Genomic DNA, 27,905 nt, shown 5'->3' with positions numbered 1-27,905 from the left:
TAGCTCCAAATGTAATATGACAAAAAAAACATTGGAGGATGAAGTTGCTAACCTTTTAGGCACCTCCGATTTGTATATAATCACCAAAATAAATTCACTAGAAATTTTGGCATGACCTCCCCTCTTTTTTGAAGAAATTTTGAAGCTTGTACGGGCAGCTGGAGGAGGAAGAAGACCTATATATAGGGGTGGGACTTTAGTCCCGGTTGGTGTTATGAACCGGGGCTAAAGACCAGGATCTTTAGCGCCGGTTCATAACACCAACCGGGACTAAAGTTACGATCTTTAGTCCTGGTTGGTTGGTGTTACTAACCGGGACTAAAGATCCCGGGGGGCCTGACAAGCCCTGACAGCATTTGAACCGGGACTAAAGATGAAATATGCCCGTTACCCTTTTTAACCGGGACTAAAGATCATCTTTAGCTCTAGTTTTTATTGCAACCGGGACTATTGTGAAGTTCGGCCGACCGACTAAAGATAGTTTCTCCACCAGTGTATGTAGCAGCATATAAGGTGCACCGTTTTGACAAACCAGTTTTTTAGGAAGTTTCAATATCCTCGCAAGATGGTTTGAATGGTGTGGTAGTGCATGATTCCATCCTCTAAGGGCAGTCCCAACCCATAGTGTCCATAAGCAGTGTCTATGGTGCCATGTCAATAAGACATCACAATAGAAACTACACTCCATAACCCATGATTTCTTAAAGTGGGCCATTAATAAATACATCATCTCTCTTCTCTACCAATCATATTTATTCTTCATCTATTATGAAGACACTATTCTCTCCCAATGCAAAATTTGATAGTGTCTAGTGCATAGGTTCTTGTGTTGAAGCTGTGTCTTGCATGAGACCCAGTTTCTTCCTCTCTTCACTCTCTCTCTTAATTAATATAGTGCCACATAAGCTAAAAGTCCTACATGGCAATGTAGTTAATACCATAGACACCATCCTAGGTGGAGGGTTGGGACTGCCCTAAGGTTAAAATCTTAGTGCCCATAAATATTACGGATATGTAGGTGGGCTTTCAACGAGAATTTAGTGAGATCATGGATGTCTACTGATTTTTTTTTGGTCTCAGGTCATTCCCAATCCAAAACACTAGACATAGTTTCCATAAACTTCACATCATCGAGAAACTAATACTAGACACCACTCTTCCAATGCAAACACCACTATTCCATACTTAAATTTAATGCTACTTATCTCACATGATGTCTTGGATGTTATGTAGAAACCATGTCTCATGCAAGACATGGTTTCCTTCTCTTTCCTCATTTATTCACTTGCCACATCACTTTTCACCCTATGTGGCAGCTTATTTAATATTATAGACACCATCCTAGTCATTGGGTTGGGAATGGCCTCATAGAGCATATGTGAGGGGGGCGTATTCACGAGATATGAGTGTGGTGTTGCGGGTGTAGTAGCATGTATATATATGTACATCTACCTTGTAATAAAAAAAAGTTTGCATGCCTCATAATAAATAAATATTTCTAAGAAAGGATGAAAATTATTCCGAAAGTACATGGCGCATAGGCCAAGCCCCATGCTTAGAGCAAGTTTAATATTACAGCTAACTACTAACTCCAATTCATCTGTACCAATCTAATAGCCCATTTATACAATAGTTATATACTACACTATTAATACCTGGTCTCACCTGTAATACACACCCCGTGTTACAGCTGGCTATAAATCTGTAGCCCGCTGCTGTTCTCTCTCCTTATTTATCTTCTTAAAATATGTTTGAAGCTGGTTTATAGCCTGCTATTGTACCTGCTCTTATAACCCGCAGTTATCACAGCACGATCTTCCCCAAAAGGCAGTGTTTCTATGTGACATCTCAAGTTGCTAATCACTGCAACTGCTACTGTTTGATAGTAGTTGATCTCATCATCATCATATCACGCTATTTTTCATGTTTATAGACTTTAGTTTTGGTATGATGAGGAGAGCCCGTGGACCAGTGAAAAAGATCGAGGTGCAGTGGGGTTCGCGAGGGCCCCCCGTGTGACCCGGATGGATCACCGATGACATCAGCATGACGCGAGGATGACGGCATGCACACAGGATAAACCGGGCCTTAGAACTGACTCTTTGATCTGCAAGTTCATCAAATTCAGAGGTGATTCGAGAAATGACTCTTTGACCTCGATCTGAGTCTGCAATTCTTTTTTTTAACAAATTAGCATTTAGAGTGCACCAATTTGATTAAATAGAGTATAAGTAAAATGATGCAAAGGGAACTTTACATGAGAAAAAGGAAAATAAAAATTAAAGCAAAATTTGTGTTAGGTTTTTAGCTCCAGCAAGGGTCAAGTCTTGGCCTCCTTCTTAATTTTCACCACGAGAGCAATTGTTGAGAGTTCTTTGTGATGGAACACGATCTAAGTCTGGAAATGAATAATGCGTGTACATAGTCAATCCTTCAAGAGGGATTAAAAAAACAAATCCATTTTTTAAGGTCAAATACATTTTTCTGGGTAGGAAAATGGGCATAGCTCGACTGACAATTTAGGTGTTGTGCCCAGGGCACATCTTGCTTGTGCTATGGGATTTGGCAGTTTAGGTGAGGATCTTTTTAACTTTTGGATAATATTTAGAAAATAAATCCGTTTAGAACTTGTTTGAAACAACTAATCGAGTATAACTTATATTCGAGTTCTATGCTTAGTGTGAATGCTGGTTGTTCCCTCGAGATTGAATCCTGGGAGAGGTAACATATGCACAGTTTGAGTGCATTTAGTAGTAAACAAAATATGTGCCCACGCTACATGAAGCTAGATTCTATCTACTCTACATTAAGTTAGATTCTGTTAGGACATATCCACATGACTGTGATGTACATTTTTCACCACTGAAGGAGATATCACCTTTTTATTTTGTATATCACTTAAATAATCATTATTTTTTAAAAAAGAATGACTAATATGATAAATCAATATGAGATATGTCATTTCACAAATATGCAATTTCAAATTCAACCTACATAAGTAGAAACAAAAATAAATAGTGTGTACGCGTATAAGTTAAATTTGAATTTGTATGTTTGTGAAGTGATATATCACGTATTAATCTATCTTTTTTTTTAGTTTTGGATCAAAATATATAAAACGAGCGGATAACTCCTGAAGGATAAAAATCCACCTCACATGTATCAGCACTTGTGAGTTATAATCAGCTTCTCACAGTAAAACAGGAAACGGTTAAAAAAAAGACGGTTAAGTCAAATGTAACAGGAACAGAACCACGCTCTTGGCATGGCATGGCATGACGACATGCTCGCCAACTAGAATACGGTCAAGTCAGGCAAGCGGCGACACGCCGTCGCCACGCCCACGCGCGCGCGCCCGCGCCCGCGTCAAGCCCAAACCCAGGGCCAAAGTCTCGCCCTGCACCGCCGCACGCGAACCCCCCCCCCCCCCCCCTCCTCCCCCGGAAACCGACACGCGCGGCGCGCCACGCGCACGCCACACGCGCCTGCGGCGCCACTGCTGACCGCTGCGTCCGCCGAGCTAGACGCAACAGAACGCATCGCGCTTCGCATGCAGCTGTATTCGTCTCACCTGATTTTTTTTTTCTCAATTTTTTGTCAAACATTCGGTGCATCAACCATGACCATGTATGCATTCTAACCAAGAAAAGATTGGGAAAAAAAACACATGGGAAGCTAAGCTACTACGCTAGTTAGGAATCCGCGAGAGAAGAAGAAGATGAGAGTTGATCTATGTGGATCGCGTCAGATGATCCAGACGTCTTGATCGTCGAAGCTGGCGTCGTGGTAGTAATGGTCGAACGGGTCGACGTCGACGTCGACGTCCACGCCGGCGCCGGAGATGAGGCCGTTCCAGCCGACGTCCATGATGCCATCCATGCCGAACATGTACATGGGCTCCGGCCACTCCGCCACGTCCACCGCCGAGGCAGCCGACGCCGACGAGGAGCAGGACGGGGAGAGCACCGAAGCAGGGGAAACAGAGCAGTTGCTCGTGGCGGCCTCGGCCGCGGCCGCCGGCGGTGGCGCGGTGATCTCGTGCGGCTCGATCAACGGCGAAGGCTCCTGCTCCTCCTCCTCGCTCTCCTCGATCTCCTGAGGCGGCGGCGGCGGCGGCGGCGGCGTGGCATCCTGCTCGCGCGGCGGAGGACGAGGCGGCTCCAGCGGCTGGTGGGTGACGGGGTCGATGCCCATCTTGCGGAGCTTCTTCTTGATGTGTGTGTTCCAGTGGTTCTTGATCTCGTTGTCCGTCCTCCCGGGGAGCCGCGCCGCGATCTTGGACCACCTGCGCCCACCGGCGACGCCAATCAGTCACCGAGAACGAACCAAAAATCGAAAAGAAATCCGCCATGAACGTGATCTCACACACACAAACACACCTGTTGCCGAGCTGCGCGTGCAGGTCGATGACGAGCCGCTCCTCGTCGTCGGAGAGGAGGCCCCTCTTGAGGTCGGGCCTCAGGTAGTTGGTCCACCTCAGCCTGCAGCTCTTCCCGCACCTCAGCAACCCTGCAGATGCGCCCATGAACGACACCGTCAACATGCAATTCGCGTATGGGGGGCATCAATGGCGAGCGAGCGAGCGAGCGAGCTTTCTTTCCTGACCTGCGAGCTTGGGGACGACGCGCCAGCAGCAGTGGCCGTGGGTGAGGAGGAAGGCGACGAGCTTCTGGTCCTCCTCCGCCGTCCACGGCCCCTTCTTCAGCCCCACCTTGTCGCAGCACGGCTGCCTCCCCATCACACACACACACACACAAAAACCTCCTACCTAGCTTCTTCTCGCCTTTCTGGCTGCTGCAACCTGCAACAACCAGCAGCAAGACGGCAATGGTGTTCGTTCACTCTGTTCTTCGGCGTGACGGCCCTGCCTGTCTCTGTTCCAGGTAAGATCGGCGGGTGCACCGGAGTTGCATTTTATAGAGAGGGATCATCAGAGAGGAAGAAGAAGGGTCAGGTCGTCAGGTGAGAGGAGGAGCAGCGGAAGAGAGAGAGAGGTGTGGGGGAGTGAGACGGGCACGTGGCGGGAAGGGAGGGCGAGGCGAGTCGTACGTGTGAGGCCGTCTCTGAGCGCGCCATGCCGACGGAAACAGTGGCCGGGCTCAGGCTTGGGCTCCGGTGAGGCGGTGACGCGCCACTGGACTGGCTGGATCATGGGTGCTTTGTACATTTGGAGTTTCTTGGTGATTTAACGGGTGGATGCTCAATTGCTCAGTGCCCTTTTCTTTTTTTTTTCTTGGTTTCTTTCTCATTTTTCATCTTTGGTTCTGGTCTTGTGGGATCTCTGTAGTCTGCACTTGAGATTCTCTCTGCTAGGGCTGTCAAGCGGGCCCATGTGTCTTCGTGTTTAACACAAGTAAAGCGAGTATCCTTCGACCCTTAATTGCACGTCTGTTTAGTAAAAGATCTAGAATAATAGAAAGTAAATATGGGCTAAAGGCTCCTTGAACGAAGGAATTTTATAGGATTGGATTGTGTGAGAAAAAGTCTTATATGGTCAATTGAAACAAAATGAACGACTTCACCAAATCCATTTGAAATTCCTTGGATGCCTCATGCCTCAAACATAGGGATTTTGGATTTTTTTTTGTTCAACCTCCTGGCAAAAAAATTGTGTCAATTTCTCTCTTATGAATTCATATGTTTTTTCTATGCTCCGTCCAAACGATAATTGCTATAGCTTTTCTCTATGCTTTTTAACCATAGGATTTGGAGTGACAAGGCACTCGAATCCTACCTTTTTATCATATGTTTTGGAATTCATGCGTTCCAAAGTAACCCTAAAGCCTAAAGAGAGAACTGCGCCATAGGAACTCTCCTATGTCGGATGGCTTGCATTTGAATCTCAACAGGTGCACTCACTGTATATTGAGTATATTGATGTGAAAGTTACTCCTTTCATATATGTTAGAATAGATGTCAAATATACTAGTCCTATATGGTTACAATTGGACTTGGAGTTACCTTTTAAGTCGTGCTCCCCCATCATCAATTACCGATGTGAGACTAAACCCAACAATATCTATCGTTTAATGTAAGGTCAAGGAGGTTTAAGGCTCCGTTCGTTTCCACATTTAGCATTTGCTACTTTCTCGTTTTTCAAATTACTAAACGTGTGTTTCTTTTAAAAACAATTTTTCAAATCTGTAATTATTAATATTCAATTAATCACGTGCTAATAGTTTTGCTTGTCTTACGTGCATGTTCATATTCAATGTTTGATCGTTTGTCTTTTTTGAAAATTTTCTACGATTAATATTTTGCTTGTTATTAGATGATAAAACATGAATAACACTTTATATGTGATTTTTTTTAATTTTTTATAAATTTTTTGAATAAGACGGACGGTTAAACATTGGATACGGATGTTAAGGCTGCACTTGTTTTAAAACGGAGGTAGTACGTGAGATGAGATGGTCCAAACTGAAATTCACTCAATTTAAAGTTTACCTCACTAACGATCAATTCAGCCCCAATAGACCTATGTTTTACGCATACTATGGTTTTGTTTTTCTATCCTGTGTGCTTGAGGTTATTGGCTCCCAATCCGTCGTAAAAAAAAAATCAAATGTGCTCTCAAAGAGCAAAATAAATCCAACCCTAGCATCACACTCTGCGCCAGCAAGTCGTTGGTCGTTGCCGTGGTTACAAACGGCAAGGTCAAATGTGCGGTCACTCCACTGATTACAAAGGCTCCCTGTTTGGGTTCGCGGGGAAACGAGGATGTCAACGATGTTTTCTCGGGAAGAGCAGCTGCATGAACCTCGTTGCCCTGGGTATTGGTGAAGAACCGAAGAAGATATCAATAAATAATAAAAACTTGGAAGGTTAAAAATGAAATATCACTTTCAACTACCCATCCCATGGTGCTCACAAAGTACATCAAAAAGACCTGTAGGGGAAAAAATTCAGGATGGCTTAAATGGTTGTCGATAGATAGAATTTTTTTATCAAAATCATGCAAATTACTAATCTTTAGATTTACTTCGCGATTCGTGCTCTAACCCCAGCTCCGACGACATATTCTTCTCTAACTCCGATAACCCTGACGAAGACAGTGGAGCTAGGCTTTAGAATCCTGGGTTAGGGTAGAAGTGGGAGGGTGGTGGCTGGAGGGGAAGAGGGGGAGTTTGATGGGCTTAGAGCGGTGGACATGGGAAACGATGGCCCGACGATGAGTAGTGTGGACACCGGCAGGCAGCACCGAAGCCACAGCGATGAAGAAGAGCAATAGGCCGGCGTTGGTGGCAGGGACAAATCGAAACTTATGGTTAGGAGGCGGTGGCTGGTGACGGTGGTGGTGGATCCGGTGACAGGGAGCCATTGAAGACGGGGAAGATGATAGTGTGGGGGCACTCGCGCCACTGCTTTTGGGGGGGGCGAGGAGGAGGCCAGCCAATGAGGCCGGGTGGCGCCGCGTGGGGTGGAGGCAGAGGCATTGTGTACTCACGTGCGACGGCAATGCTCAGAATGACTAGAGGAGGAAGGAAGAGTTAGGGTTAGAAATATAGTGTATGAGTCTTAAAGCGATCAAACGGTCTAGAATTTGTCGAATTTGCGAGTTGTTTCTCTACCAAATACCAGTCAGCAGAAGATGTCACTTTTCTTCGTTTCTTACGATAGGACAAGTGTTAGGAAATGATAGGCAAACAAACAATAAAGAACAATAGATCAATCACAGAAGATACGAGATTTAACGTGGAAAACCCTCCCAAAGTAGGAGAGAAAAAACCACGGGCACCAGCCAGCAAAATATCTTCACTATATCGAGGGTGAGGTTACAACGCCGCACGGCGGCTTATAAGAGGTATATATACGGTGGAACCCTAAAAAAGATGAAGTGCAAATGAATTTGGATCACAACTCAACAACAAGAAGGTAGTTTTGAGCAGCTGAGAGAACGTCTTGAAACTCAAATGGTACAAACGGTTTAACAAAGCATGATCACTACAGAATATAGTCTATAGTATGAAATGAGCATAGTAAGACCATAAAAATTCAGTTAAAGATGAACTTAATAGAGCATGTAAGACAAGAACTTTATTAATGGGACACATTGACCGAACAGGATAACGAAGAAGGTGAGCACGGACTGCACGATAGAAAATAGATCCTCTGGCTTCATGAGGAAAATACATAGGCAGAGAGTAAAATGAGTCTGATGCATGTGGATTAAGATCCTCTGGATGTATCTCTACGCCCCTCTCGATCTGCTTCTGCCAGATGTTTTAGAGATTTACTAATGACTAGTATGGTGTAAGCCATTGTTTCTTGGCTGGCAATTTTACTGTTTCAATTATCCATCTGTTGCAAATCAAATGGCTTGAGACCTCCTAGTGTTATATTTGCACTGGTAAAGTATATAGGCAGTGAAAATATCTTCACGCATTGCTGGGCTGGGAGCACACGCAATCAGCCACGTAGGTCCAGGACGCCGCACACTGAGCCGACGAGCTCTCAGCCATGACACGTCGAGCATCCCATCCCATGTACGCCAACGAGCCAGCTATCCCCCACGACACAATGCCGTAACACGCCGTAAGATCCGCGCGATCCGGCGTCCCGTTCGTGCGACCGCGACTTGTGGCTGGCTCCTCTGCGCGTGCGCGTGCGCTTCTGGACGGTTCCGCGCGGCACGGTCTCCTCCTGGGTCTCTGCACGGCCGGCGCGCCCGCGCGACGTGTTGACCCGCGGCCGCGCAAGCTCCCGCGGGCGATTGGTCGCCGGGGGCTTTTGCAGCTCAACACCGGACAGGGGACAGCTAGCGACACGGAGAGCTGGCACCCATTGATCTGGGAATGTTCCAGACCGAATGTTGGTAAAGGGCGAAAACGACATGGACATTTTGTTCTAACAAATGGTGAACCTGGAGCTGATTAGCGTGCTGTATGGAAGATACTCTCAGAGAGATGTTTGGAGTTTGCGAAAGAAAAGGAGAGAGAGAGGGGGATGGCAAGTAGCCAAATACTCGTAAGTAGCATTGTGAAACGGAGGGAGTAGTAGAAGTGTATGCAACAAGTTTAGTAGATAATAAAATATTTAGTACAAGCTTAGATATGTTTACATATGTGAATTATTGGTCTGTAGTTTTTCTTTTAGAAAAAGAATACCTTGCATGATGTTCACACGTGAATGAGCGTAGGTGATTGATTCATATCAAATTCTCAATCATGCATACTAGTACAATGTTTGAGTTGAGGATACTGTTTATGTTTCTTCAAGTTTTTATACTATATATGGTCTACTTAATTAGTTGATATTGGGCACAAATGTGGCATTTATGTCCAATAGAAGGTTCCCATAGGTTGCTAGCGGATGATTAGAAGCCGTTATAAAAAAATTAGCAGTAAAACTTATATATATGTGTGTGTTGTTAACGACTAAAGTCAATATAAAAAAGAAACTACCTTAAAAACATCAAAATCAATTTTAAAATTTAGTTTTAAAATTTAAATTATAGCAGTGACTTATCAATCATAGAGAAAGGATAAGGGCCGAAGGGGCAGCGATATGGAAGAACTGACTCATGGCTCTCTGATTTCAGAATTCAGAGAGGCACATAGGCCGGCACTCACACCAAGTGCGCAATAGCGAGTTTCAGACAGATGCCTTTTTCTTCTTCCCGCTGTAACCTGCACACACGCGTGTTACAAGGGGCCTCTTGAACCGAATGCAAATGTAGCGTCAAGCTAGCACACGATGAAATCAGAGTTTATTCGGGACGACGATACAGCAGATAGCACTGAGGATGTGTGCATCAAAGCTGAGTCATGATCAAACCAGATGCGCGCACAGTAATAGTGTAATACACAGCACAAAGAGAGAACTTGGTACATGGAAGCATAGAAAGAACAACATGATGTCAGCTTAGTGGACATTCAAACTTACGTTTTCAAAACAGAACAATGTAATCAAAACTCAAATTGAATTATGTTAACCATAGTCTCCGCTTTCTTGAACTATTTGGTGTTAGGGTGTGTTTAGTTCGTGAAAAAAAAAATTTGGGTGTCACATCAGACGTTTGATCGGATGTCGGAAGGGGTTTTCGGATACGAATGAAAAAATTAATTTCATAACTCGCCTGGAAACCGCGAGACGAATTTATTAAGCCTATTTAATCCGTCATTAGCACATGTGGGTTACGGTAGCATTTATGGCTAATGATGGACTAATTAGACTTAAAAGATTCGTCTCGCGATTTTCATGCAAACTGTGTAATTAGTTTTATTTTTTATCTATATTTAATGTCCAAGCATGTGTCCAAAGATTCGATATGATGTTTTTGGGTAAATTTTTTTAGAAACTAAACAAGGCCTTAGTGTCAAAATCCAGTCTTCACATTGTAGAAAAAAAATAGAAAAAGAAATAACAAAATTCCCAGGCCACAAGTTCCTACAACTTCCTAGCCCACCGTCTTGCAGAGGCCCAGATCCTTCATCCAGGCCCACCCAACTGAATCTCTGAACTTAACGATCACGACACGACTAGCATGCGGGTGATCATCAATCTACACCATGTCAGCGAGCGGCGGCGGCGGCGCTCCGATCGATCCCGAGAACCACGGCGAGATCCGCGCCCTGCACAGCGGGCACGTGCTCTTGCTCTTGATCCACAGCGCGACGCAGTCCCGGTGGAACACGTGGCGGCACTCCGGCAACTCGCTGCACAGCTCGCCGCGCCGGAGCCGCTCCAGGCAGATCGCGCACTCCACCGACAACGACGCGCTGGCGCTGCCACCGCCCCGCGGCGCGTACGGGAAGTGCGGCAGCTGCTGCTGCGCCGCCACCACCTCCGGCGCCGGCGGCTGATCAGCCTGATGAGTCCCTAAGCTCACGCCGCCGCCGCCGCCGCCCGCGGAGGGCCGGAACGGGCCGGCGGCGTACGGGAACGGGAAGTACGACCGCACCTCCACCGCCGCCACCTGAACCTGAGCCTGAGGTCTCCCGGCGTCCTCGCCGCCGGCGCCAGCCGCCGCCTACTGCCGCTCCGCGTCGCGTTCGCGTTCGTAGCGACAGGAGTTGCAGGCTCCGATCACGACTACGATCGCGATGAGCGCTTCGCACATGAGAAAGAACGCAAAGGGATCCGGCATCGTCGCACGCCAATGTGCGCGCGCGCGCGCCAGCGAATTGTACTAGCGCTTGTGTTCGTCCAGGTGATCGATCATATACGGGAATCAAATCGATCGATCGATCTGTTCGATTTCTTGCTTGGGAGGTAAATAATTAGGTGATCCTTGTACCGTCCGGCTGGCCGATGCTTGTTTTCGATTCAGAAACTGCCCAAATCTAGGCGGCACTGGGCCTAGGAAAAGGCCCAAATATATCTTTCTCGGCTCATAGGCATTTAAACAAGATTCAGTTATTTTTTAAAAAATATATATATTATTAAAATAAGTTTGTAAAAATAATAGTCTATAAATATCTTATTATACTATCTCGCTTTTTTAAATACTCCCTCCGTTTTTAATAGATGACGCCGTTTACTTTTTTCTCACATGTTTGACTATTCGTCTCATTAAAAAAAATTACGTAATTATAATTTATTTTGTTATAAGTTGTTTTATCACTAATAGTACTTTAAGTGTGATTTATATCTTATACATTTACATAAAATTTTTGAATAAGATAAATGGTCAAACATGTGTGAAAAAGTCAACAGCGTCATTTATTAAAAAACGGAGGTAGTATATGACATTGTGAACTCAAGGCATGACATCCCATTTATCTTATTAGAAAATTAAGTAAAAACATGTCATTTATTTTTGTCATGACTTGTTTTATCATTGAAATTACTTTACATATGACTAATATTTTTGTATTTTTAGACTAAATTTCCGAGTAAAATAAATGATCAAACGTCATATTAAAAATCAATATCGTCATATATTTTGAAACGGATGAAATATTACTTTTTAAGTAAAAATTGGTTCTCTAATCGACTCTTCGGTCATGAATTATAGGCACCATGAGTGAAACTCACACGGTCACACCAAGCGTGCAATGGGGTGTTTTAGAGGTATCGCAACTTAACGTCATGCAAGCAAGAACTGAAGAAAGTACTTTGAAAAAAATCATTCATATATATGCGCAAATTCCTACACATATCGTTTTACGACGATCTTAATTTTCACATATGAACAAATTCCTCTGTACAAAACAGAGAGGAGACTCATGGCTCCTGGGGCTGGGATCTACTGGCTAGAAGCACCGGAGGTGTGCTAGGCTGCTAGCCATCTAGGTTTGAATCATCCCTTGAAATTTACAAACGGGGTAAAATCTAGTATTGGAAAAAAAATATAGGATTTTGGTAAGAATACATATGCAAAAGTATACATGAAACCCTCTAAAGCAGTGAAAGGTAGGCAGTTTTGGGAATAAACTGTAAAAGCTTTGCAGGTCGGAAACAAACATTAAAAAGCACGACAGCATATTAAAAATGAAACAGACAAATTTTCAAGATGAATTCGATTTTCAGTGCTTTGAACTATTCGCAGAACTGATATGGTTTTTCACAAATCACCATCTATATCTTATATACATATATTTTTCAAGACAATATATTGATTCCGGTCCTTAGCATATTAGTGTGATGAAGACAGCAAGCTTTTAAAGTCTGCGTGTCATAATCTTGAGGCAACGATCGTACAGCTTTTTGTCAACTTCAGATAGAGGTTCACAAATAAGATCCCATATTTGTGTATTTTTTCTCTTGCGTTGATGTTTATTAGTTTGTGTTTGCTTCATGTTTGGGAGTGTTTTATTTTTCTTTCAACTGCGCTCGCTTTGAGTAAATTGGTGTAATAATTTACTGTAATTCGTCGAGCAAAGGTCGGGATAGTATTCTATTCCATTATTAAAAAAAATAGCGTTAAATAACTAAAAAGGAGAACAGAATTCCCAGGACAGAAAGCTCCTAGCCGGCCCATCATTTACGGTCTTGCAGAGGCCCAAGCCCATGACTAGCTCGCGGGCTATCTCTGTATCTATCTAGGAATAAGTTCAGTTTGACACTAATTCGTATCACTGAACCGCAATACAGGATATCTCAACCCTCCAACTATTAAAATCAGTATAATTTGACTTTCTCGTCGGTTTTGAACGGTGGTTTTGCTGACGTGACATCCACGTGATGGTATTGACCCGGTTTTCATTCCGTGTGACGTTAACGTGACGCTTACATGACATTAGAATCGAGAATGCTAATTAGCGCAGATCTCGCGCGCGTTTCCGGCCCATCAGTCGCGTGTGATTCCGGCCAGCCCACCAGCGAAAAAGGAGTCCTACTTTTCCATGCAAAAAAAAACGTTGGGAGGCACATGCTGACGCCGGTATTGGAGCAAAAATCGTACTTCCTATAATAACCGTATTAATTAACCTTTTCTTTTTTATTGGGAATTTGAAATTACATGAAATTTTAAACTTTTAATGCAGATCATAAAACTTTCAAGTCAAAATTTGAATTTTTTTGAAGTCAAAATTGGAAAACTTTCAACTTTTCATCTAAAATTTGAAAACTTTTCAACTCAAATTAAAAACTTTCGATCCAGATTTAAAAAATTTCAACACGAAATTGAAAACTTTCAACTCGGAATTTGAATTTTTTGAAATCAAATTTTGAAAACTTTCAACTTTTCATCTCAAATTTGAAAAACTTTCAATTCAAATTTAAAACTTTCAACCCATATTTGAAAACTTTCAATTCAAAATTTGAAAACTTTCAATCCAGATTTGAACACTTTCAACCTAGATTTGAAAACTTTCAAGTCAAATTTAAAAACTTTCAATTCAAAATTTGAAAACTTTCAAGTCAAATTTGAAAACTTTCAAGTCAAAGTTAAAAATTTTCAATTCTATATTTGTAAAGAGGTATGCGAAAGATTAGAAAAAAAATAGGAAGAAAAAAAAACACATCGGAAAAAAATTACAAAAAAAAGAAAAAAAAAAGGGGCGCGCGGGGCCCAGCTGACGCGCGCGCCAGCTAAATTGTTGGCGCGTACGCGCGCGCTAGGAGCCCCCCATTAGAATTAACAAAATATGTGGAACTCATTTATCATTCACACAAATGTGGGCCCACATGTCATTCTCTTTCCTTCTCTTCTTCTTACTCCTCCCTCCCCCCCTCCTCTCTCTCTTTCTTTCCACTTCCTCTTACCCTTTGGGCGGCGGCAGGCAATTGAGGGTTCTAGCGGCAAAGTCAAGCTCGCAGCGGCGATGGCGAAGGAAACGACAACTGGTGGTTCTACGGCATGCTCACGTTGGCCATGGCGGAGGCGCTGGTGCTCTGCACCGTCTTCAAGGATGAGGTACGATTGCCGTGGTGGGCGCTCCTCTGCGCCATGGCCGTGGCCTTCTTCTTCACGCTCCCCATCGGTGTCATCTTTGGACACTAATTAGATGGGACTAAAAATTTTTAGTCCGTATCACATAAGATGTTTGGACACTAATTAGAAGCATTAAGCGCAGACTATTGACAAAAACCCATTGCTTACTACACCAATGAGGAAAATCAGTTCCATCGAAAATATGAGGCTTAGTTGAAAACCTAGCGGGAGTAGCCATGGCAAAAACTTTAGATCGATAAAAATCCAAAGAAGAAAACGAGGCTCTGATACCACTTGTAGGATCGAATCACAAGAACTAAGCCAACCAGAGGAGGGGTGATATGGTTGGTATACCAAAAAACCGAAAACTTTTAGCGGAAATAAAAGTTACCCTCGAAATCGATGGAGATCGATCTAACCGAGAGGATGCCGCCGGTCTTACCGGTGTTGAATCTCCGGTCTAAGCGTCGAAGCTGCTCGCCGCGCCTGTCGCCGCCGCCGGTCATAACCCTGAACTAATTCGCGAGACGAATATATTGAGCCTAATTAATACATAATTAGCCTATATGATGCTACAGTAAACATGTACTAAGTATGGATTAATTATGCTTAAAAAAAATTGTCTTGTGAATTAGCTCTTATTTACGTAGTTAGTTTTGTAATTAATACATTTTTAATACTTCAAATTGATGTTCAAACATCCGATGTGACAGTGGGATCCAAATACCACCTTAGCTGTAAATTTGGAAATTTGGAGATACTGGAGCATGAACCAGGCCGTCTCCTTCATCACAGACTTCAAACTTGGCCACTACATAAAGGCCGTGTTTAGTTTCTCTCCTATTCCCAACTTTCCATCACATTATATCACATCAAAAAATTTTCTACACACATAAACTTCTAACTTTTTTTTCAAACTCCCAACTTTCTTCAAACTTCCAACTTTTTTCAGGAACTAAACCCACCCAAAAAATTCCTCCAAGATCCATGTTTCTATTCCAGGTTATTTGCTACTACTTCGTACTAGCATCTATCGATATACTATATCATTAATATCCCAAGCCAGTAATCAAGTACTATGAATAAGACGGTGAACATGTCAGTGGCGTGGTGGCTGTTGTCGACAGTGCTGCACATCTGCGACTAGAAGCACCTCCCGGACGAATCCAGATCCGGTGCAGTCATAGAAGAGTGCAAGTTTAGCAGTTGGAACCATTTTTCATCATTGGATCAAGGCAATCAACGGCTGAAACAAATGCTACAATTGTTTTAAACAGTAATTGCTACAGTGCCTGCTATAGGAACGAACTTTGTACGGTCATTTGTGAACAGTATCAAGGAAAGATCTAGGACGTTAATTTATAATCCAATGGTGTCCTTATGACTGTATAGCCACTGCATGTGATCCCAATCCCTCCCGGACGGGAGTCCGTGGACGTGCCCGGGCTCCAGCGTGTTCTTCGACGCGTCGCTGATTTGGGGCCCCTCGAGACGCAGAGACGCAGGCGTGACGCACCGGCCCTCCTCTGCGTCACCGCCCGCCTCCCCTGCCACGCCGACCGCGTCTGCATGGCCTGCGCCGCCGCTCCCCACCGCCGGATGCCGCCGCCGCCGAGAGGCATAGGAATAAGTTCACTTTGCGCCCGCCGTCTCCTCTGCCGCCGCCGCCTCCTCCTCCGCCGCCTCCATTCACGCCAGCTCCAGCCCGTACGCCGCCGCCACTCTGGCCCCCATCCATCACCGCCGCCAACGCTTCAGCCCGGCAGCGCCCACCCTCCCATCGCCGCTTCTTGTAGAAGTCCGAAGGGGAGAGAGGGGGGATGAAGAAGAAAGACGGAGAGGATGGCATATGGGTCCCACATGTCGGGGCCCACAATTTAGTTTTATGTATGATAAATGGGTTCCAGCTATATATTTTTATCTCTAATATTACCTAAGCGCCACGTCAAACCACATATACTAGGTGAACACTACCACGTGTACTCCATGTCAACGAAACTACCCTCTAGAACCATCAAAAGAGTCAAATTGCACTGGAACCATTAAAAAAGTCAAATTACACCGGTTTTAATAATTGAGAGTCGAGATTTTCGATATTATGGTTCAAGATACAAAACGGATCTAATCACAAGTTATCTAAGTGAACTTATTCCATCTATCTACACTGCGTCAGCAGCCGTCGGCGATTCGGTCGGCCCTGCAATCCACGACGAGATCTTCACCCTGCACAGCGGGCAGCTATCGCTCTTCTTCATCCACGACCCGACGCACCCCCTGTGGAAAATGTGGCGGCACGCCGGCACCTCGCTGCACAGCTCGCCGTGCCTGAGCTCCTCCAGGCAGACGGCGCACACCAGCGTCTGCGTCTCCGACGACGACGTCCTGCCCTGGGCCTGCGCGTACGGGAAGTAGGGCAGCGCCGCCTTCGCTGCCGCCGGCGCCACTCGCTGCTGGCCCGGGGGCGCCTCCACCACCCGCAGCATCACCACCCGTCCTCCGACTTGGGCGTCCCGTTGAGATGATGACCGAGGTCGTCGGCGGTCGTCCTCGCAGCAGCACATGATCGCCACGATAAGGCACAGGACGAACGCCACGTCAACCACGAGCATAGCCACCTCCCCCAAACTCAACGCCATGGCGGCCGGCCTGGATGTGTTGCGCTTGTCCGTCCGGCCGGGACGTCGATTTTTCTGCCTCTTGAAATAGCAGGATCGGTAGTCTGCTTCTGCTTGGAATATATGGGATTTGGAACTAATAGTTCAGAACTTTTAGTAGGACGAGGATGCCGAGCAGGGTTCGCCTTTCCGATTGGGTGTTGGATTCGGACCAAGTGGTGTGACATTTTTCGATATGTTTCGATCAAATTCCGGTCGAATTTCGATCAAATTCGGACCAAGAGAATCGGATTCTTGGAGCAGTTAAGGATGTAAGTTTCGGGAAATCTCATGCATGATTTTGACTCGGAAAACGTTGGTTGAACAATCGCGACACTACTCATCATTTCATCAAACACTTGTTGTTTAACTCATCCGACAATGGAGATCAGATATGACTGGGGCTCGAATCACACGAAAAGGCGACGGCGTTGTGCCGGCGCAACGGCGGCCGATCGATCTGTTGTCTGCACGTCTAAGGCTTTGGAGGCGGCGCGGCGTGGGTCGACGGCGACGCGCCGCCGCCCACGACGACGCGAGGCGCGGGGGTGGAGGCGGCGGCGGCGGTGGTGGCGTTCCCGTTCCCCTGTACGGCGCCGGCGCTCACCATGTCGGCGTAGAGGCGGTCGGCGATGACCTGGTTGGCAGCGTCGGAGGTGTGGTAGGCGTCCCAGAACACGAACGCCGTGCGGTCGTCGCAGAGCTGCGCCGTCGGCAGGCACAGCCCGCCCACCGTCGTGTCCACGTCGCAGCACGACGTGTGCGACGTCTTGAACCCGTACTTCTGCGGGTGCTCGATGAGCTCCATGACGACGGAGTAGCAGTCGGCGAGGGACATGCTCGCGCCGGGGAGCTTCGCGTTGAGCCGCTCGAGGAGGTTCCTGGCGGCGGCGTTGAACTGCACCGCGTACGCGTTCACGTCGTCCAGGCACCCGCCGTCGTCGGAGAGGACGCGCTGCGACGGGATGCAGCCGAGCGGGGCGAGCCCGCTGAACCACACGTTGCGCGCCCCGAGATCGTACAGCCTCTGCGATATTCGACAACAAATTCCATTTGGCCAAAGCAACAACAAAGTGTTCGTCCCAACAAAGATCAATGTGTGTCGATTTCTTACTGTGAGCTGCCTGTCCATGGTGTCCATGAGGAGGCCGATGAACTCTTCGTGGGTGTACACGATGCCGTCCGCCATGAACGGCCGCAAGAAGTTGTTGATGTAGTCGTTGCTCCCTGCAATTAATCAAGTTCGCCCCGTGTCAGATTGATCACTAATTAATCCCCTTTAGTAAGTGACAGAGCTGAGCTGAAGAAATTCTATTACCAAGGCCGACTTGGAAGATGGCGCCATTGACTACCTCCTCTGCGGCCTTCTTGCCAATCTTGGCGATCATGGCGTTCTTGATCTCCTCGAACGACGATATCTGGTTGTCGAACGACAGGTACTGAACCTGCAAAAACAGCAAGGCCACCCACATTCATGGCACGAACTGCAATCATGCAATGTCGAGGTAATCTTTTGCTGCAAAGAAGAGGAACACGTCGCCCGTGGCTTACGAAGTAAATGCCGGTCTCGTTGAGGAGGCCGGCGCCGCCGGACGCGAAGTTGACGCCGCCGAGCACCTCGTCGTCGGTCATGTACAACGACAGGAACGGCGGCGGCGGCGGGACGCCAAACTTGGCGGCTGCACGCACGCACGCACAGAAACATCACATATCTTGCCGTTCGTGCCGAGAGAAATCCAAAGCTTTTTCTGTCTGTCACTTGCTTACCCATGATGTCCCCGATGGTCCTGCCATTGGTGAACCGCCCGGTGGGGAATCCGGTCTCGTAGTCGACGCCGTACCAGGGGTAATCGGACTTCGCGAGCGAGAGGATGAGGTAGTTGTTGTTCCCGACGTCGGACATCGAGTCGCCGAAGATGTAGATCACTGGCTTCTTGGATGTCACCGCCGCGGCGACGCCGCCACCGCCACTGATAACCATGGCGACGACGAGAACGGCGACGGCGGCGAGTGCTGCCATTGCTAGCTCCTTTTCTTTCTTTGTGTGTGACAGTGTGTGTGCTGGTGATTCTTGGCCTGTGTTGCATGGACCGTGGCCGCATGTTTTATAGTCTTGGACAAATGGCCATTTCCTGCAAGTTTGGGTGTTCTTTTTTTTTTTTTTAGAAAATGGTTTGTTTGTTTGATAGGGTGAAGTGAATGAATTGCAACAGCTAATCGTGTGGGAAAAGGCTTGGAAGTTTAAACCAGGGAGAGAATTCAATTGGCATGTGAGCAGAGGTAGCTGTGGTTGTTGTTGAATTTGTTTGTGCACTCTGTTCACCCTGCTAGAGTTTTTCTTTTACGGATTTTCTTTCGCTTGGTTCATAGAACGAGAATTGGTTAGGAAAATGGCATGTTGGCAACCTGGGATGCAAAGATTTGCTTTCTTTCCGTTCGAGAAGGAGCACGGCGCTAGGTGAACGTTGTTGAGTTTTTTTAAAAAAAATGATGGTGGCTGTAAAAATGGATTGTATAAACTCCAATGCAACTATGCAAGTAACCATATGTCTCCAGGCTAAATACTGCTCCCATCGCTCCATATGAAGGTATTTTAGGTTTTTCCTAATTCGAACTTTTTAAACATTGGCCATTTTTTTAAAAAAAGATTAATACTATAATACTAAATAAATACAATAATAAGACGCGGTTAATGATGGATTTTAATTAACAAAACACTAGGGTTATGTATACTTAGTTAAAATTAGATAAGTTTGACTAAAACGCTTTACACTATTGAACGGAGAGAATATTAGCAATAAAATAATAAACATGGTTTTAAAAAACCAGTTTGCCGATACTACCAGTTAGCAAATAAAAATAAAGTATAGTGGCACCATATGTCAGTACCCTGCCTCTTTCTCTCAATCCCTCCCTCTTTCTACTGCAGCGCGACAATCATGAAGATAAATATAACCGGTCATCGGCGGTGACGATGACACCGCTTCCCAGTGGCTGATTCAGAAAATTGATTCATTAGTGTCATAACGTGCTTATTAGTGTTATAGTATGCTAATTATATTTAGATCATAGTATTATAATATATGGATAACAGTTTCGTTATATGTTTTACCAAAATTCATCGGTGTCGCCTGACACTGACACCGGTCATAACACTGCAGATCTTCCCCCTGCCGCTTCCTTCCCATCTTTCCGTGCCTCCCCGTCGCTGGCCTTCCCATATCCTCCCTCTCCGTCGTGCTCACTGCCTACCTATCGAAGGCGTGTGTAATCCGGTGAGAACCGAGAAAGGGTCTTTGACGATCTAGGCACCAAGGGCGTTGTGCGGGGATGAGTCGAACTCCTCCCTGATCTGACGCGGAGAAAAGGCATGGTGGTGTAAGACGGCCCATGGCAAACATGGCGGCTTGAGGATGCCATGGTAGCAACACAGGCTCATTGCTCAAGCTCGCCCTCTCTCCTCGTATCGACTGTCACCACAACTCAAGCTCGATCTATCCATGGTGCGTCGGTGCCAAATCGGGTCACCATCATCTCTCTGATCCGTTGAATTCTCATGATGCCTAGGCCACTTAGGGCTCCACTGGTCGCTGCTCCGAGCTCCCTTTACCACCGATCTTGAATTTGTCGAACCTATGCCTCCTATGTGCCACCAGGTCACCAACAGAGCCAAGCTCTATTGGCTGTGTCGGTGGCAGCTCCTAGTTCCACGGTATGGAAAACAAGACTAGCCGACCTTAAATCAGATCAACTCGAGCGAGCAGCAATGACAGAAGAGTTAGAACCGAAGGCTGTGTTTAGTTTAGCACAAAGTTTGGATTTTGGTTGAAATAGGAGATGATGTGACTGAAAAGTTGTGTGTGTATGACAGGTTGATGTGATGGAAAAGGACTGAAGTTTGGATCCAAACTTTGGATCTAAACACACCCGAAGGTGAGAAGAGGACAGATTGACGATGTGTCTGCTAGCTCGGATAGAGTGCCACTGGTGACTTAAGCACTGGCATGCCCGCGACTCGACAAGAGAATGGGGTTTTTTTTTAACTATTTGCCACCCTTACGGAGTGCCACTATTGAAATACCACTCTTCCAAAATTTTTTACACAAACACCACATGAGAGAGGTATTTTTCCTAACTAAAGTGCCATATCAGTAAGAGGGACTTGAAATGACCTTTTTACCCCTAGTATGAAAAATATGAGAAATTATATACAAACATATATAAGAAAATATTATTTATTATATCTCAAAAAGAGTTATCGCGGGCAAATATACGTCGAACAGGCTCACCATAATTTAATAATAGATTCAACATAGGGTGAACTTGTTCAACATATATTTATCCATGATAACTCTTTTTAGATATAATATAGTGCGTACTTACTATGTTGAATCTATTATGAAATTGTGGTGATCTTGTTCAACGTATACTGCGTGTGGTAACTCTTTTTTAGATACAATATATTGTGTTGAATCTATTATTAAATTGTGGTGAACTTATTCAACGTATATTGCCCGTGATAAATCTTTTTTAGATATAATGTACTATGCTAAATCTATTATTAAATTGTGGTGAACTTGTTCAATGTATATTTGCCCGTGATAACTCTTTTTTAAGATATAATAAACAATATTTTCTTATATATGTTATATATATATTCTCTCATATTTCTCGAACTAGGGGTAAAAAGGTCATTTTAAGTCCCCCTTGTTGACATGGCATTCTAGTTAGGAAAAATATCTCTCTCATGTGGTGTTTGTGTAAAAAAATTTGGAAGAGTGGCATCTCAATAGTAGAGGCACTCCGTAAGAGTGGCAAATAGTTAAAAACCCCAAGAGAATGGTGACTAACCGCTCAGCCCCCACCGACCTCCCAAGCCACAGACTGTCGTCCCCACCGCGTTGATGAACCATGTCATCTGAAATTGCTCTCAAAATATACCTGTTTTGCTTGTTTGAGAGGTGCAGCTCAAACTCAGGTCATAGCTCAGGGTCGCTTAATGGACTTATCCTTTGAATCGGTGCTCCGGCCATAGCCTTGTTACTGCAAGACATAGCCCATTGAGCTTGTGATATTGGCCAGGCCTAATCGTTGTTTTGGGCCTAGTAGACTTGTAGAAATTGATGCTTACAGCATGGCTTGTTAAGAGTGTCGGTTCAGACTAAACTCGGGGCATCAAGGTTATCCGGCCGGCGAAGTCTTGCGAAATGGACCGTCGTACTCTCGTAGACGTGTCCTTTCTCTTGTTCGTTGTGATACGTGGGCATTTCTGTCATTGGCAAACCGCACCAGAAGCGAATCCATCCGACGCAAACAAAGCCACTGGTAACCGCCACCATCCCAATTTACCAAAACGCCCCAGGGCAGCTACCCCCAACCCCAAAAATCACAACCGCAAACCACAGGGGAATTTAACTATTTGCCACTTTTACATTTGACAATTAACCAAATACCCTTCTTAAGATTGTACTTAAGAATTTGCCATTAGAGAGAGAAGCTTTTGTAACTTTTTGCCACTTTTTGCCCTGTGGAGTGCCACATGTGCATGCCAACATGGACCAACGTGAAAAATGACCAACCTACCCCTTCTAGCTAGTGGTAAGTTTCTCAGTTGCTAAGCCTGTCCGCATTGAATCTTAGTCATAATTCATTCACTGGAAAGATACCAAGAGAAACCAGCAACCTGCCCAATCTTCCCATTTTACCCTTTTAAATTTATAAGGCAACAACATCAATGGCACCATTCATGTTACAGTCAGTTCATTAACTTTTTGAGGCGGCATTCGGATGTCTTTTTTCTAACTTCTACTCACAGTTATTAGGACTGACCGGACCGGCGGTTGGACTGGAAAAAACCGAAACCAGGGCCTCCGCCGGTCTGAGTTCTACTCCCTCATTTTTTTCGCATGTTTCTTTAATAACTTTTTAAATAAAATTAAGTTACTTTAAAAATATATATTAATCTATTCTTTATTTATTAAAACTCAAACTAAATTAGTCATGCGCTAATTCTTTGCTCAGTTTTACGTGAAGAGAGAAATATTTCCAAACCATGCTATCGTACACCTTAATCGAGCTCACTCCAGGTGGCACCATCCCAACAATACCAGCCAAATTGGAATACCGTTTAGCAGCTTGAAAAACGTACACATGAAAAACGAGAGAGATGAGTTGTGAAAGTGAACAAAAGAACTCAATCTAAGTATCGTTTTGAAAGTTTGTTATAACCATCTCAGTGAATCTATTCCTTCAAATATTGATTTGTTAACTGATGTGGAGGTACTCGGTCTTTAATATAGTACCTCATAAAAGTGAACAGCATCCATACCGATGCAACTGATTCGCGAAAACAATTTGTCCAAATATTATTCCTAACTCAGCTTATATTACAGACATTACTAACAAGGGTAGATTAGTCATTTCGTGTGCCTGGTCCATGCTGGTATGTATATGTGGCACTGAACAGTGCAGAAAGTGGCAAAAAATTACAAAACCTCCTCTCTCCAGTGGCAAATTCTTAAGTGCAAATCTAAGAAGGGTATTTGGTTAATTGCCAAACCTCAAAGTGGCAAATAGTTAAATTTCCCCAAACCACATGCCCTGCCGCCGTCTTCCGTCTGCCGTCTGCCGCGCCATCTCCCCCAAATCACCGGGCAAAATCGAAAATTTCCCCCCAATCTTCCTCGGCACGGCGCGCTCTCTTCCCTCCCCTTATCCGCTCCTCCTTCCCTCGCAAGCCACCGCCAAAATCCATTCCAATTCAAAATCTCCCCACCCCCCCCCCCCCCCTCAAATTCCCCCCACCCCCGCATTATAAATGCCCCCTCTCCCCCTCCCCACCGCTCCCCACGCCGCCGCCGCCGAATCCCCACAACCCCAAATCCCCATCCAGAAACCACCCCGATCCGCGACGAAGATGCCGGCCGCGCCGACGCTGGTGCCCGCCTGCGACCTGGAGGAGCCGCTGCTGGCGGAGTCGTCCGAGCGATTCTCGATGTTCCCGATCAGGTACCCGCAGATCTGGGAGTTCTACAAGAAGGCGGTGGCGTCGTTCTGGACGGCGGAGGAGGTGGACCTCTCCGCCGACGCGCGCCACTGGGACGCCGCGCTGTCCCCCGACGAGCGCCACTTCATCTCCCACGTGCTCGCCTTCTTCGCCGCCTCCGACGGCATCGTGCTCGAGAACCTCGCCTCCAGGTTCATGTCCGACGTGCAGGTCGCCGAGGCGCGCGCCTTCTACGGATTCCAGATCGCCATCGAGAACATCCACTCTGAGATGTACTCGCTGCTGCTCGAGACCTACATCCGCGACGGCGCCGAGAAGGACCGGCTGTTCCGCGCCATCGACACCGTCCCGGCCGTGCGCCGCAAGGCCGACTGGGCCATGCGCTGGATCGACGGCGGCGAGCGCTTCGCCGAGCGCCTCGTCGCCTTCGCCTGCGTCGAGGGGATCTTCTTCTCGGGCTCCTTCTGCGCCATCTTCTGGCTCAAGAAGCGGGGGCTCATGCCGGGCCTCACCTTCTCCAACGAGCTCATCTCCCGCGACGAGGGCCTGCACTGCGACTTCGCCTGCCTCCTCTACGACCTCCTCCGCGGCAAGCTCGACGAGGCGCGCGTCCGCGAGATCGTCGCCGACGCCGTCGACATCGAGAGGGAGTTCGTCTGCGACGCGCTCCCCGTCGCGCTCGTCGGCATGAACGGCGACCTCATGAGCCAGTACATCGAGTTCGTCGCCGACCGCCTCCTCATGGCGCTCGGCTGCAAGAAGATGTACAACGTCGCTAACCCCTTCGACTGGATGGAGCTCATATCCCTGCAGGGCAAGACCAACTTCTTCGAGAAGCGCGTCGGCGACTACCAGAAGGCGTCCGTCATGTCGAGCCTCAACGGCGGCGCCTCCGCCAACCACGTCTTCAGCATCGACGAAGACTTCTGATTTGCCAATCTCCTCGTGTACATCTCCAACCCTCGCAGTCACTTGCTCTCTGCCCCCCCTTACTAGTAGTAGTAGTAATACATGCGCGTGGTGCTCCCTAATGTTATAGTTGGTGTGTTGCTGGTTCTTGTTGGTGATGTATCCTAATGAATTATGAATCCAGTTGTTTAGTATCAGCTGCCCGTGTCCTGCACGCAGGGTGTTCGACGAAATGGCTGAGGCCTAAGCTAATGTGTGCGCGCAGCCAGGGCGTTCGACCAAATGCCTACACGACGCCGTGCCAGTCTGGGAGTGCAGGCAAGGCGTTCGGTGAAATGCCTGGGAGGATAAGGGGTTGGGGACGGATTAGGGTTTTAGGAGAGCGCGGGACCATCTCCTGGCGGCTGGTTGCGGCGCGCCAGATTTGCCGGCCTTGGCGCCTGGCCCAGTAGTACACAGAATCTACATGTGAATCGCAGCTGTAACTTTCAGTTGGATAATATTGTAACGGTGAGATTTCAGTTTTTGTACCTATCTGTCAATCTTTTGTTAATCTGTAGTACTAATATCAATCTACCTTTGGTATTTATCTCTCAGTACTAAAATATAATAACTTCTGAATGGAGAGAGTATTATGAAAGGAAAATGTCATGTGTAATGCTATTTTGCGTGACATTAACAACCACTTTCGTGTGATCATGGCACGAAAAATGGCCTCATGTTTGTATGGCAGAAATGCGCCCACATCAGTGGTGAAATCAAAAGGTCCAGCATCCATCCATTCAGCTTTCCAGGCTTGTTACATGACGGTGTTCCGTACTCGCAGCTGCTTGGGAAGAGTGGCGCACGCTTTAGTTGTTTATGACCTAGTAGCTGTACATACACCCGCTCCATTAACTAGTCCGGTCCTTATCGCAAACCAGATTGGAAAACTGGAAGCAGGGCTCGCGGGAAAACAGGGCAAAAGTGAAGAAGGGCTTTTAGGTTTCGCGCCAACTGGGATTTGGGCGCGGCGGCGCGCGCGCCCACTGACGCTCCTCTAGTCCTCTTCCCTCCAAACCGTTTCTCTTCTCGCGAACATTTTCTAATGCAACGGTGAGCAATTCAGAATCTTGCCCAGATGCATGTGCCCCAGCCAGTTATCGGAAAAAGTACACAGGAGATCTTGAACACTAAAACCGGATATGGCGCATCTCCCAACTTATAATACCAGTGCAAATTAGATCCCTTATCGGTATTGTTCTCGGTTTTAGCTAGTGTGCCTCTTTAACTAGGTCTTCGTCTCATGTGGTATTAACGTGACGCTTACGTGGCAATTGATCCCGGAAAAAAAAAACGATGGGCCCACAAGTCAATTGCACTAGAAAAATAAAAAAAAGGGGCCCACGTGGGACCCACATATCATCCTCATTATCTCCTCTCCTCTTTTGGTTTTCTCCTTCTCGCCTTCGTCGCTCGCTGCCGGCCTGCCCGCCTCCCTCTCCCTCGTGTTCCTCGCGGTGCAGTACATCGCGATGCTCCTCACAGCCTTTGCCGTTGTTGCATGGGAGCCCCACCACCGCAACCGACCTAGCTGCGGCGGCACCACCGGGCACGGGCGGTGGCAGGAGCAACCACCTCCTCGAGAACGGATCAAGCGACACAGGGCGTGAGCCACAGCGACCGGCAGCGTGGTGGAGGAGGGAGTCGGCGACTATGTGTTAACGACCAAATTTGGTAATCCAAGGATCAGATATGAAAGAGGAATCGAGACGGAGTTCGAGATAGAGATTGTCTCGGAAACAGAGCGAGGATCGGCTGAAGTCCGAATCGGCTACGACTAAGATCGGCAGAGTTCGAGTCGGACAGGGTTAGCCGATTGAGCCGAATCCGACAATATGACACGGCATATGTTGTCGGGTTAGGTTGACACGCTTCATGATGATTGCCACGCATGGATAGAGTCCTGAGAAGGCAATTGTATCTATTAATTACGATATTTTATATAATTTCCTTAGAGATATGTTTAGGCAAAAGTCTGTCGCAAGGACTTATGGTATGTCAGAGATAAGAGTCGTGTCCGATATGGAAATATTTTGTAATTCTCGGGTATAAATAGACCCGAGCCCCATGTAATCAAACTAACACACATTCAATACAATCTCGGCCCATCACCACCCTTTTTACTTTTGTTTTGTTTCGACGAGTTCTTGCTTTCGGGTTGAGTTGCATCGGTTTCGATTTTCAACAAGAGGTAAAACTTGTTATGGCGGCTTGCGTTCTCGGGATTAGTGCTTCCATATTTATGATACTCTAATCTTGTTTATGTAATTCGTCGAGTTATCATATATCTTATATAATCTCTGCCAATATCGCTATCTAACCTCTATTCAGCTAACATCTATTACTAGAAGGCAGCCGATTAGGTTAAATATCGATGTTGACTTAGATTATATATGATATCTACCACTCTATGAAACATCCAACGGCTTGATTGTCTAGATATTGTTCTTCTTTTTACACTTATAGCTGCATCAGTTGAGTTTGATCTTATGAGTCGTGATTAGAATCTCAATCTCTAGCCTGCCTTTGGTTGCCGATTAGGGTAGCATTGGGGTTTCAGCCAATCTTACCTGATTTGACTATATTTGTCTTATGTGCTTAGTTTACATGTTAAATCTGCCCTTTATGTTAAGATTTTGTTGCATTTAAGTATATTAGGCTTTTGTTTGGTATATTCTACTTACTTTAATATCTTAATATAGAGTGGTATCGGAGTACTAGCCGATACATGCTAGATCTATCTGATCGGCTATGCTATGAACATACATAGCCTCATTATTAGTATATATTTCGATCTAAGTGATTTATACTGTCTCGGCATGGTGACCGATCTTTCCCAATCACTTGATTTAAGTATATATCGATATAAGGTTTATATATTGCTAATATCTACAGCCGATCGAGTAGATTTAGTTCTTTCTTACTTCTTAATGATTGCCGATCATTGCATATATGACATCAGCTCAAAGATAAA

The 27,905-nt window shown here is 46.0% G+C and overlaps 5 protein-coding genes across 5 annotated transcripts; 1 reads left to right on the top strand and 4 right to left on the bottom strand.

Moving 5' to 3' along the window:
* Positions 1-3,609: 3,609 nt before the first annotated feature.
* Positions 3,610-4,885, bottom strand: LOC4340683 (MYB-like transcription factor ODO1). The gene is made up of 3 exons (XM_015786619.3): positions 4,606-4,885; positions 4,380-4,509; positions 3,610-4,285 (listed from the first exon to the last, which is right to left on the bottom strand). The coding sequence occupies exons 1-3, from the start codon at positions 4,736-4,738 to the stop codon at positions 3,745-3,747; spliced, it is 804 nt and encodes a 267-aa protein (XP_015642105.1). The 5' UTR covers positions 4,739-4,885; the 3' UTR covers positions 3,610-3,744.
* A 5,619-nt stretch (positions 4,886-10,504) lies between these two features.
* LOC107281252 (E3 ubiquitin-protein ligase EL5-like) lies at positions 10,505-14,367 on the bottom strand. The gene is made up of 2 exons (XM_015786779.1): positions 14,254-14,367; positions 10,505-10,972 (listed from the first exon to the last, which is right to left on the bottom strand). Exons 1-2 carry the CDS (start codon positions 14,365-14,367, stop codon positions 10,505-10,507), a joined length of 582 nt encoding a protein of 193 aa, XP_015642265.1.
* A 2,112-nt stretch (positions 14,368-16,479) lies between these two features.
* LOC107275513 (RING-H2 finger protein ATL39) lies at positions 16,480-16,956 on the bottom strand. Its single transcript, XM_015786778.1, has one exon. It carries the CDS (start codon positions 16,954-16,956, stop codon positions 16,480-16,482), a length of 477 nt encoding a protein of 158 aa, XP_015642264.1.
* A 295-nt stretch (positions 16,957-17,251) lies between these two features.
* LOC4340682 (GDSL esterase/lipase At5g37690) lies at positions 17,252-19,048 on the bottom strand. Its single transcript, XM_015787058.3, has 5 exons — positions 18,742-19,048; positions 18,526-18,653; positions 18,293-18,419; positions 18,089-18,201; positions 17,252-18,001 (listed from the first exon to the last, which is right to left on the bottom strand). The coding sequence occupies exons 1-5, from the start codon at positions 18,992-18,994 to the stop codon at positions 17,450-17,452; spliced, it is 1,173 nt and encodes a 390-aa protein (XP_015642544.1). The 5' UTR covers positions 18,995-19,048; the 3' UTR covers positions 17,252-17,449.
* A 4,774-nt stretch (positions 19,049-23,822) lies between these two features.
* LOC9266846 (ribonucleoside-diphosphate reductase small chain) lies at positions 23,823-25,086 on the top strand. Its single transcript, XM_015785804.3, has one exon. It carries the CDS (start codon positions 23,891-23,893, stop codon positions 24,908-24,910), a length of 1,020 nt encoding a protein of 339 aa, XP_015641290.2. The 5' UTR covers positions 23,823-23,890; the 3' UTR covers positions 24,911-25,086.
* The last annotated feature ends 2,819 nt before the right edge of the window (positions 25,087-27,905 follow it).

This window comes from Oryza sativa, chromosome 6 (genome assembly GCF_034140825.1).
Source record: "Oryza sativa Japonica Group chromosome 6, ASM3414082v1".
Lineage (NCBI taxonomy): Eukaryota > Viridiplantae > Streptophyta > Magnoliopsida > Poales > Poaceae > Oryza > Oryza sativa.
Note: the sequence above shows the minus strand (reverse complement) of the source record. Positions and strands in the feature narration are given on the sequence as shown.

Excerpts from the sequence above, each read along its gene's own strand:
- LOC9266846 (XM_015785804.3), top strand. The coding sequence starts at position 23,891 with ATGCCGGCCGCGCCGACGCTGGTGCCCGCCTGCGACCTGGAGGAGCCG.
- LOC107281252 (XM_015786779.1), bottom strand. The coding sequence starts at position 14,367 with ATGGGGAGCGTGAAGAAGAAGGCCACGGCCATGGCGCAGAGGAGCGCC. Across the intron at positions 10,973-14,253 it reads GCGCCTCCGCCATGGCCAAC|GCGGCGGCTGGCGCCGGCGG; the intron begins GTGAGCATGCCG and ends GAGCGGCAGTAG.
- LOC4340682 (XM_015787058.3), bottom strand. The coding sequence starts at position 18,994 with ATGGCAGCACTCGCCGCCGTCGCCGTTCTCGTCGTCGCCATGGTTATC. Across the intron at positions 18,654-18,741 it reads GACCATCGGGGACATCATGG|CCGCCAAGTTTGGCGTCCCG; the intron begins GTAAGCAAGTGA and ends GCGTGCGTGCAG. Across the intron at positions 18,202-18,292 it reads CATCTTCCAAGTCGGCCTTG|GGAGCAACGACTACATCAAC; the intron begins GTAATAGAATTT and ends GATTAATTGCAG.
- LOC107275513 (XM_015786778.1), bottom strand. The coding sequence starts at position 16,956 with ATGGCGTTGAGTTTGGGGGAGGTGGCTATGCTCGTGGTTGACGTGGCG.
- LOC4340683 (XM_015786619.3), bottom strand. The coding sequence starts at position 4,738 with ATGGGGAGGCAGCCGTGCTGCGACAAGGTGGGGCTGAAGAAGGGGCCG. Across the intron at positions 4,510-4,605 it reads CGTCGTCCCCAAGCTCGCAG|GGTTGCTGAGGTGCGGGAAG; the intron begins GTCAGGAAAGAA and ends GCGCATCTGCAG. Across the intron at positions 4,286-4,379 it reads CACGCGCAGCTCGGCAACAG|GTGGTCCAAGATCGCGGCGC; the intron begins GTGTGTTTGTGT and ends CGGTGGGCGCAG.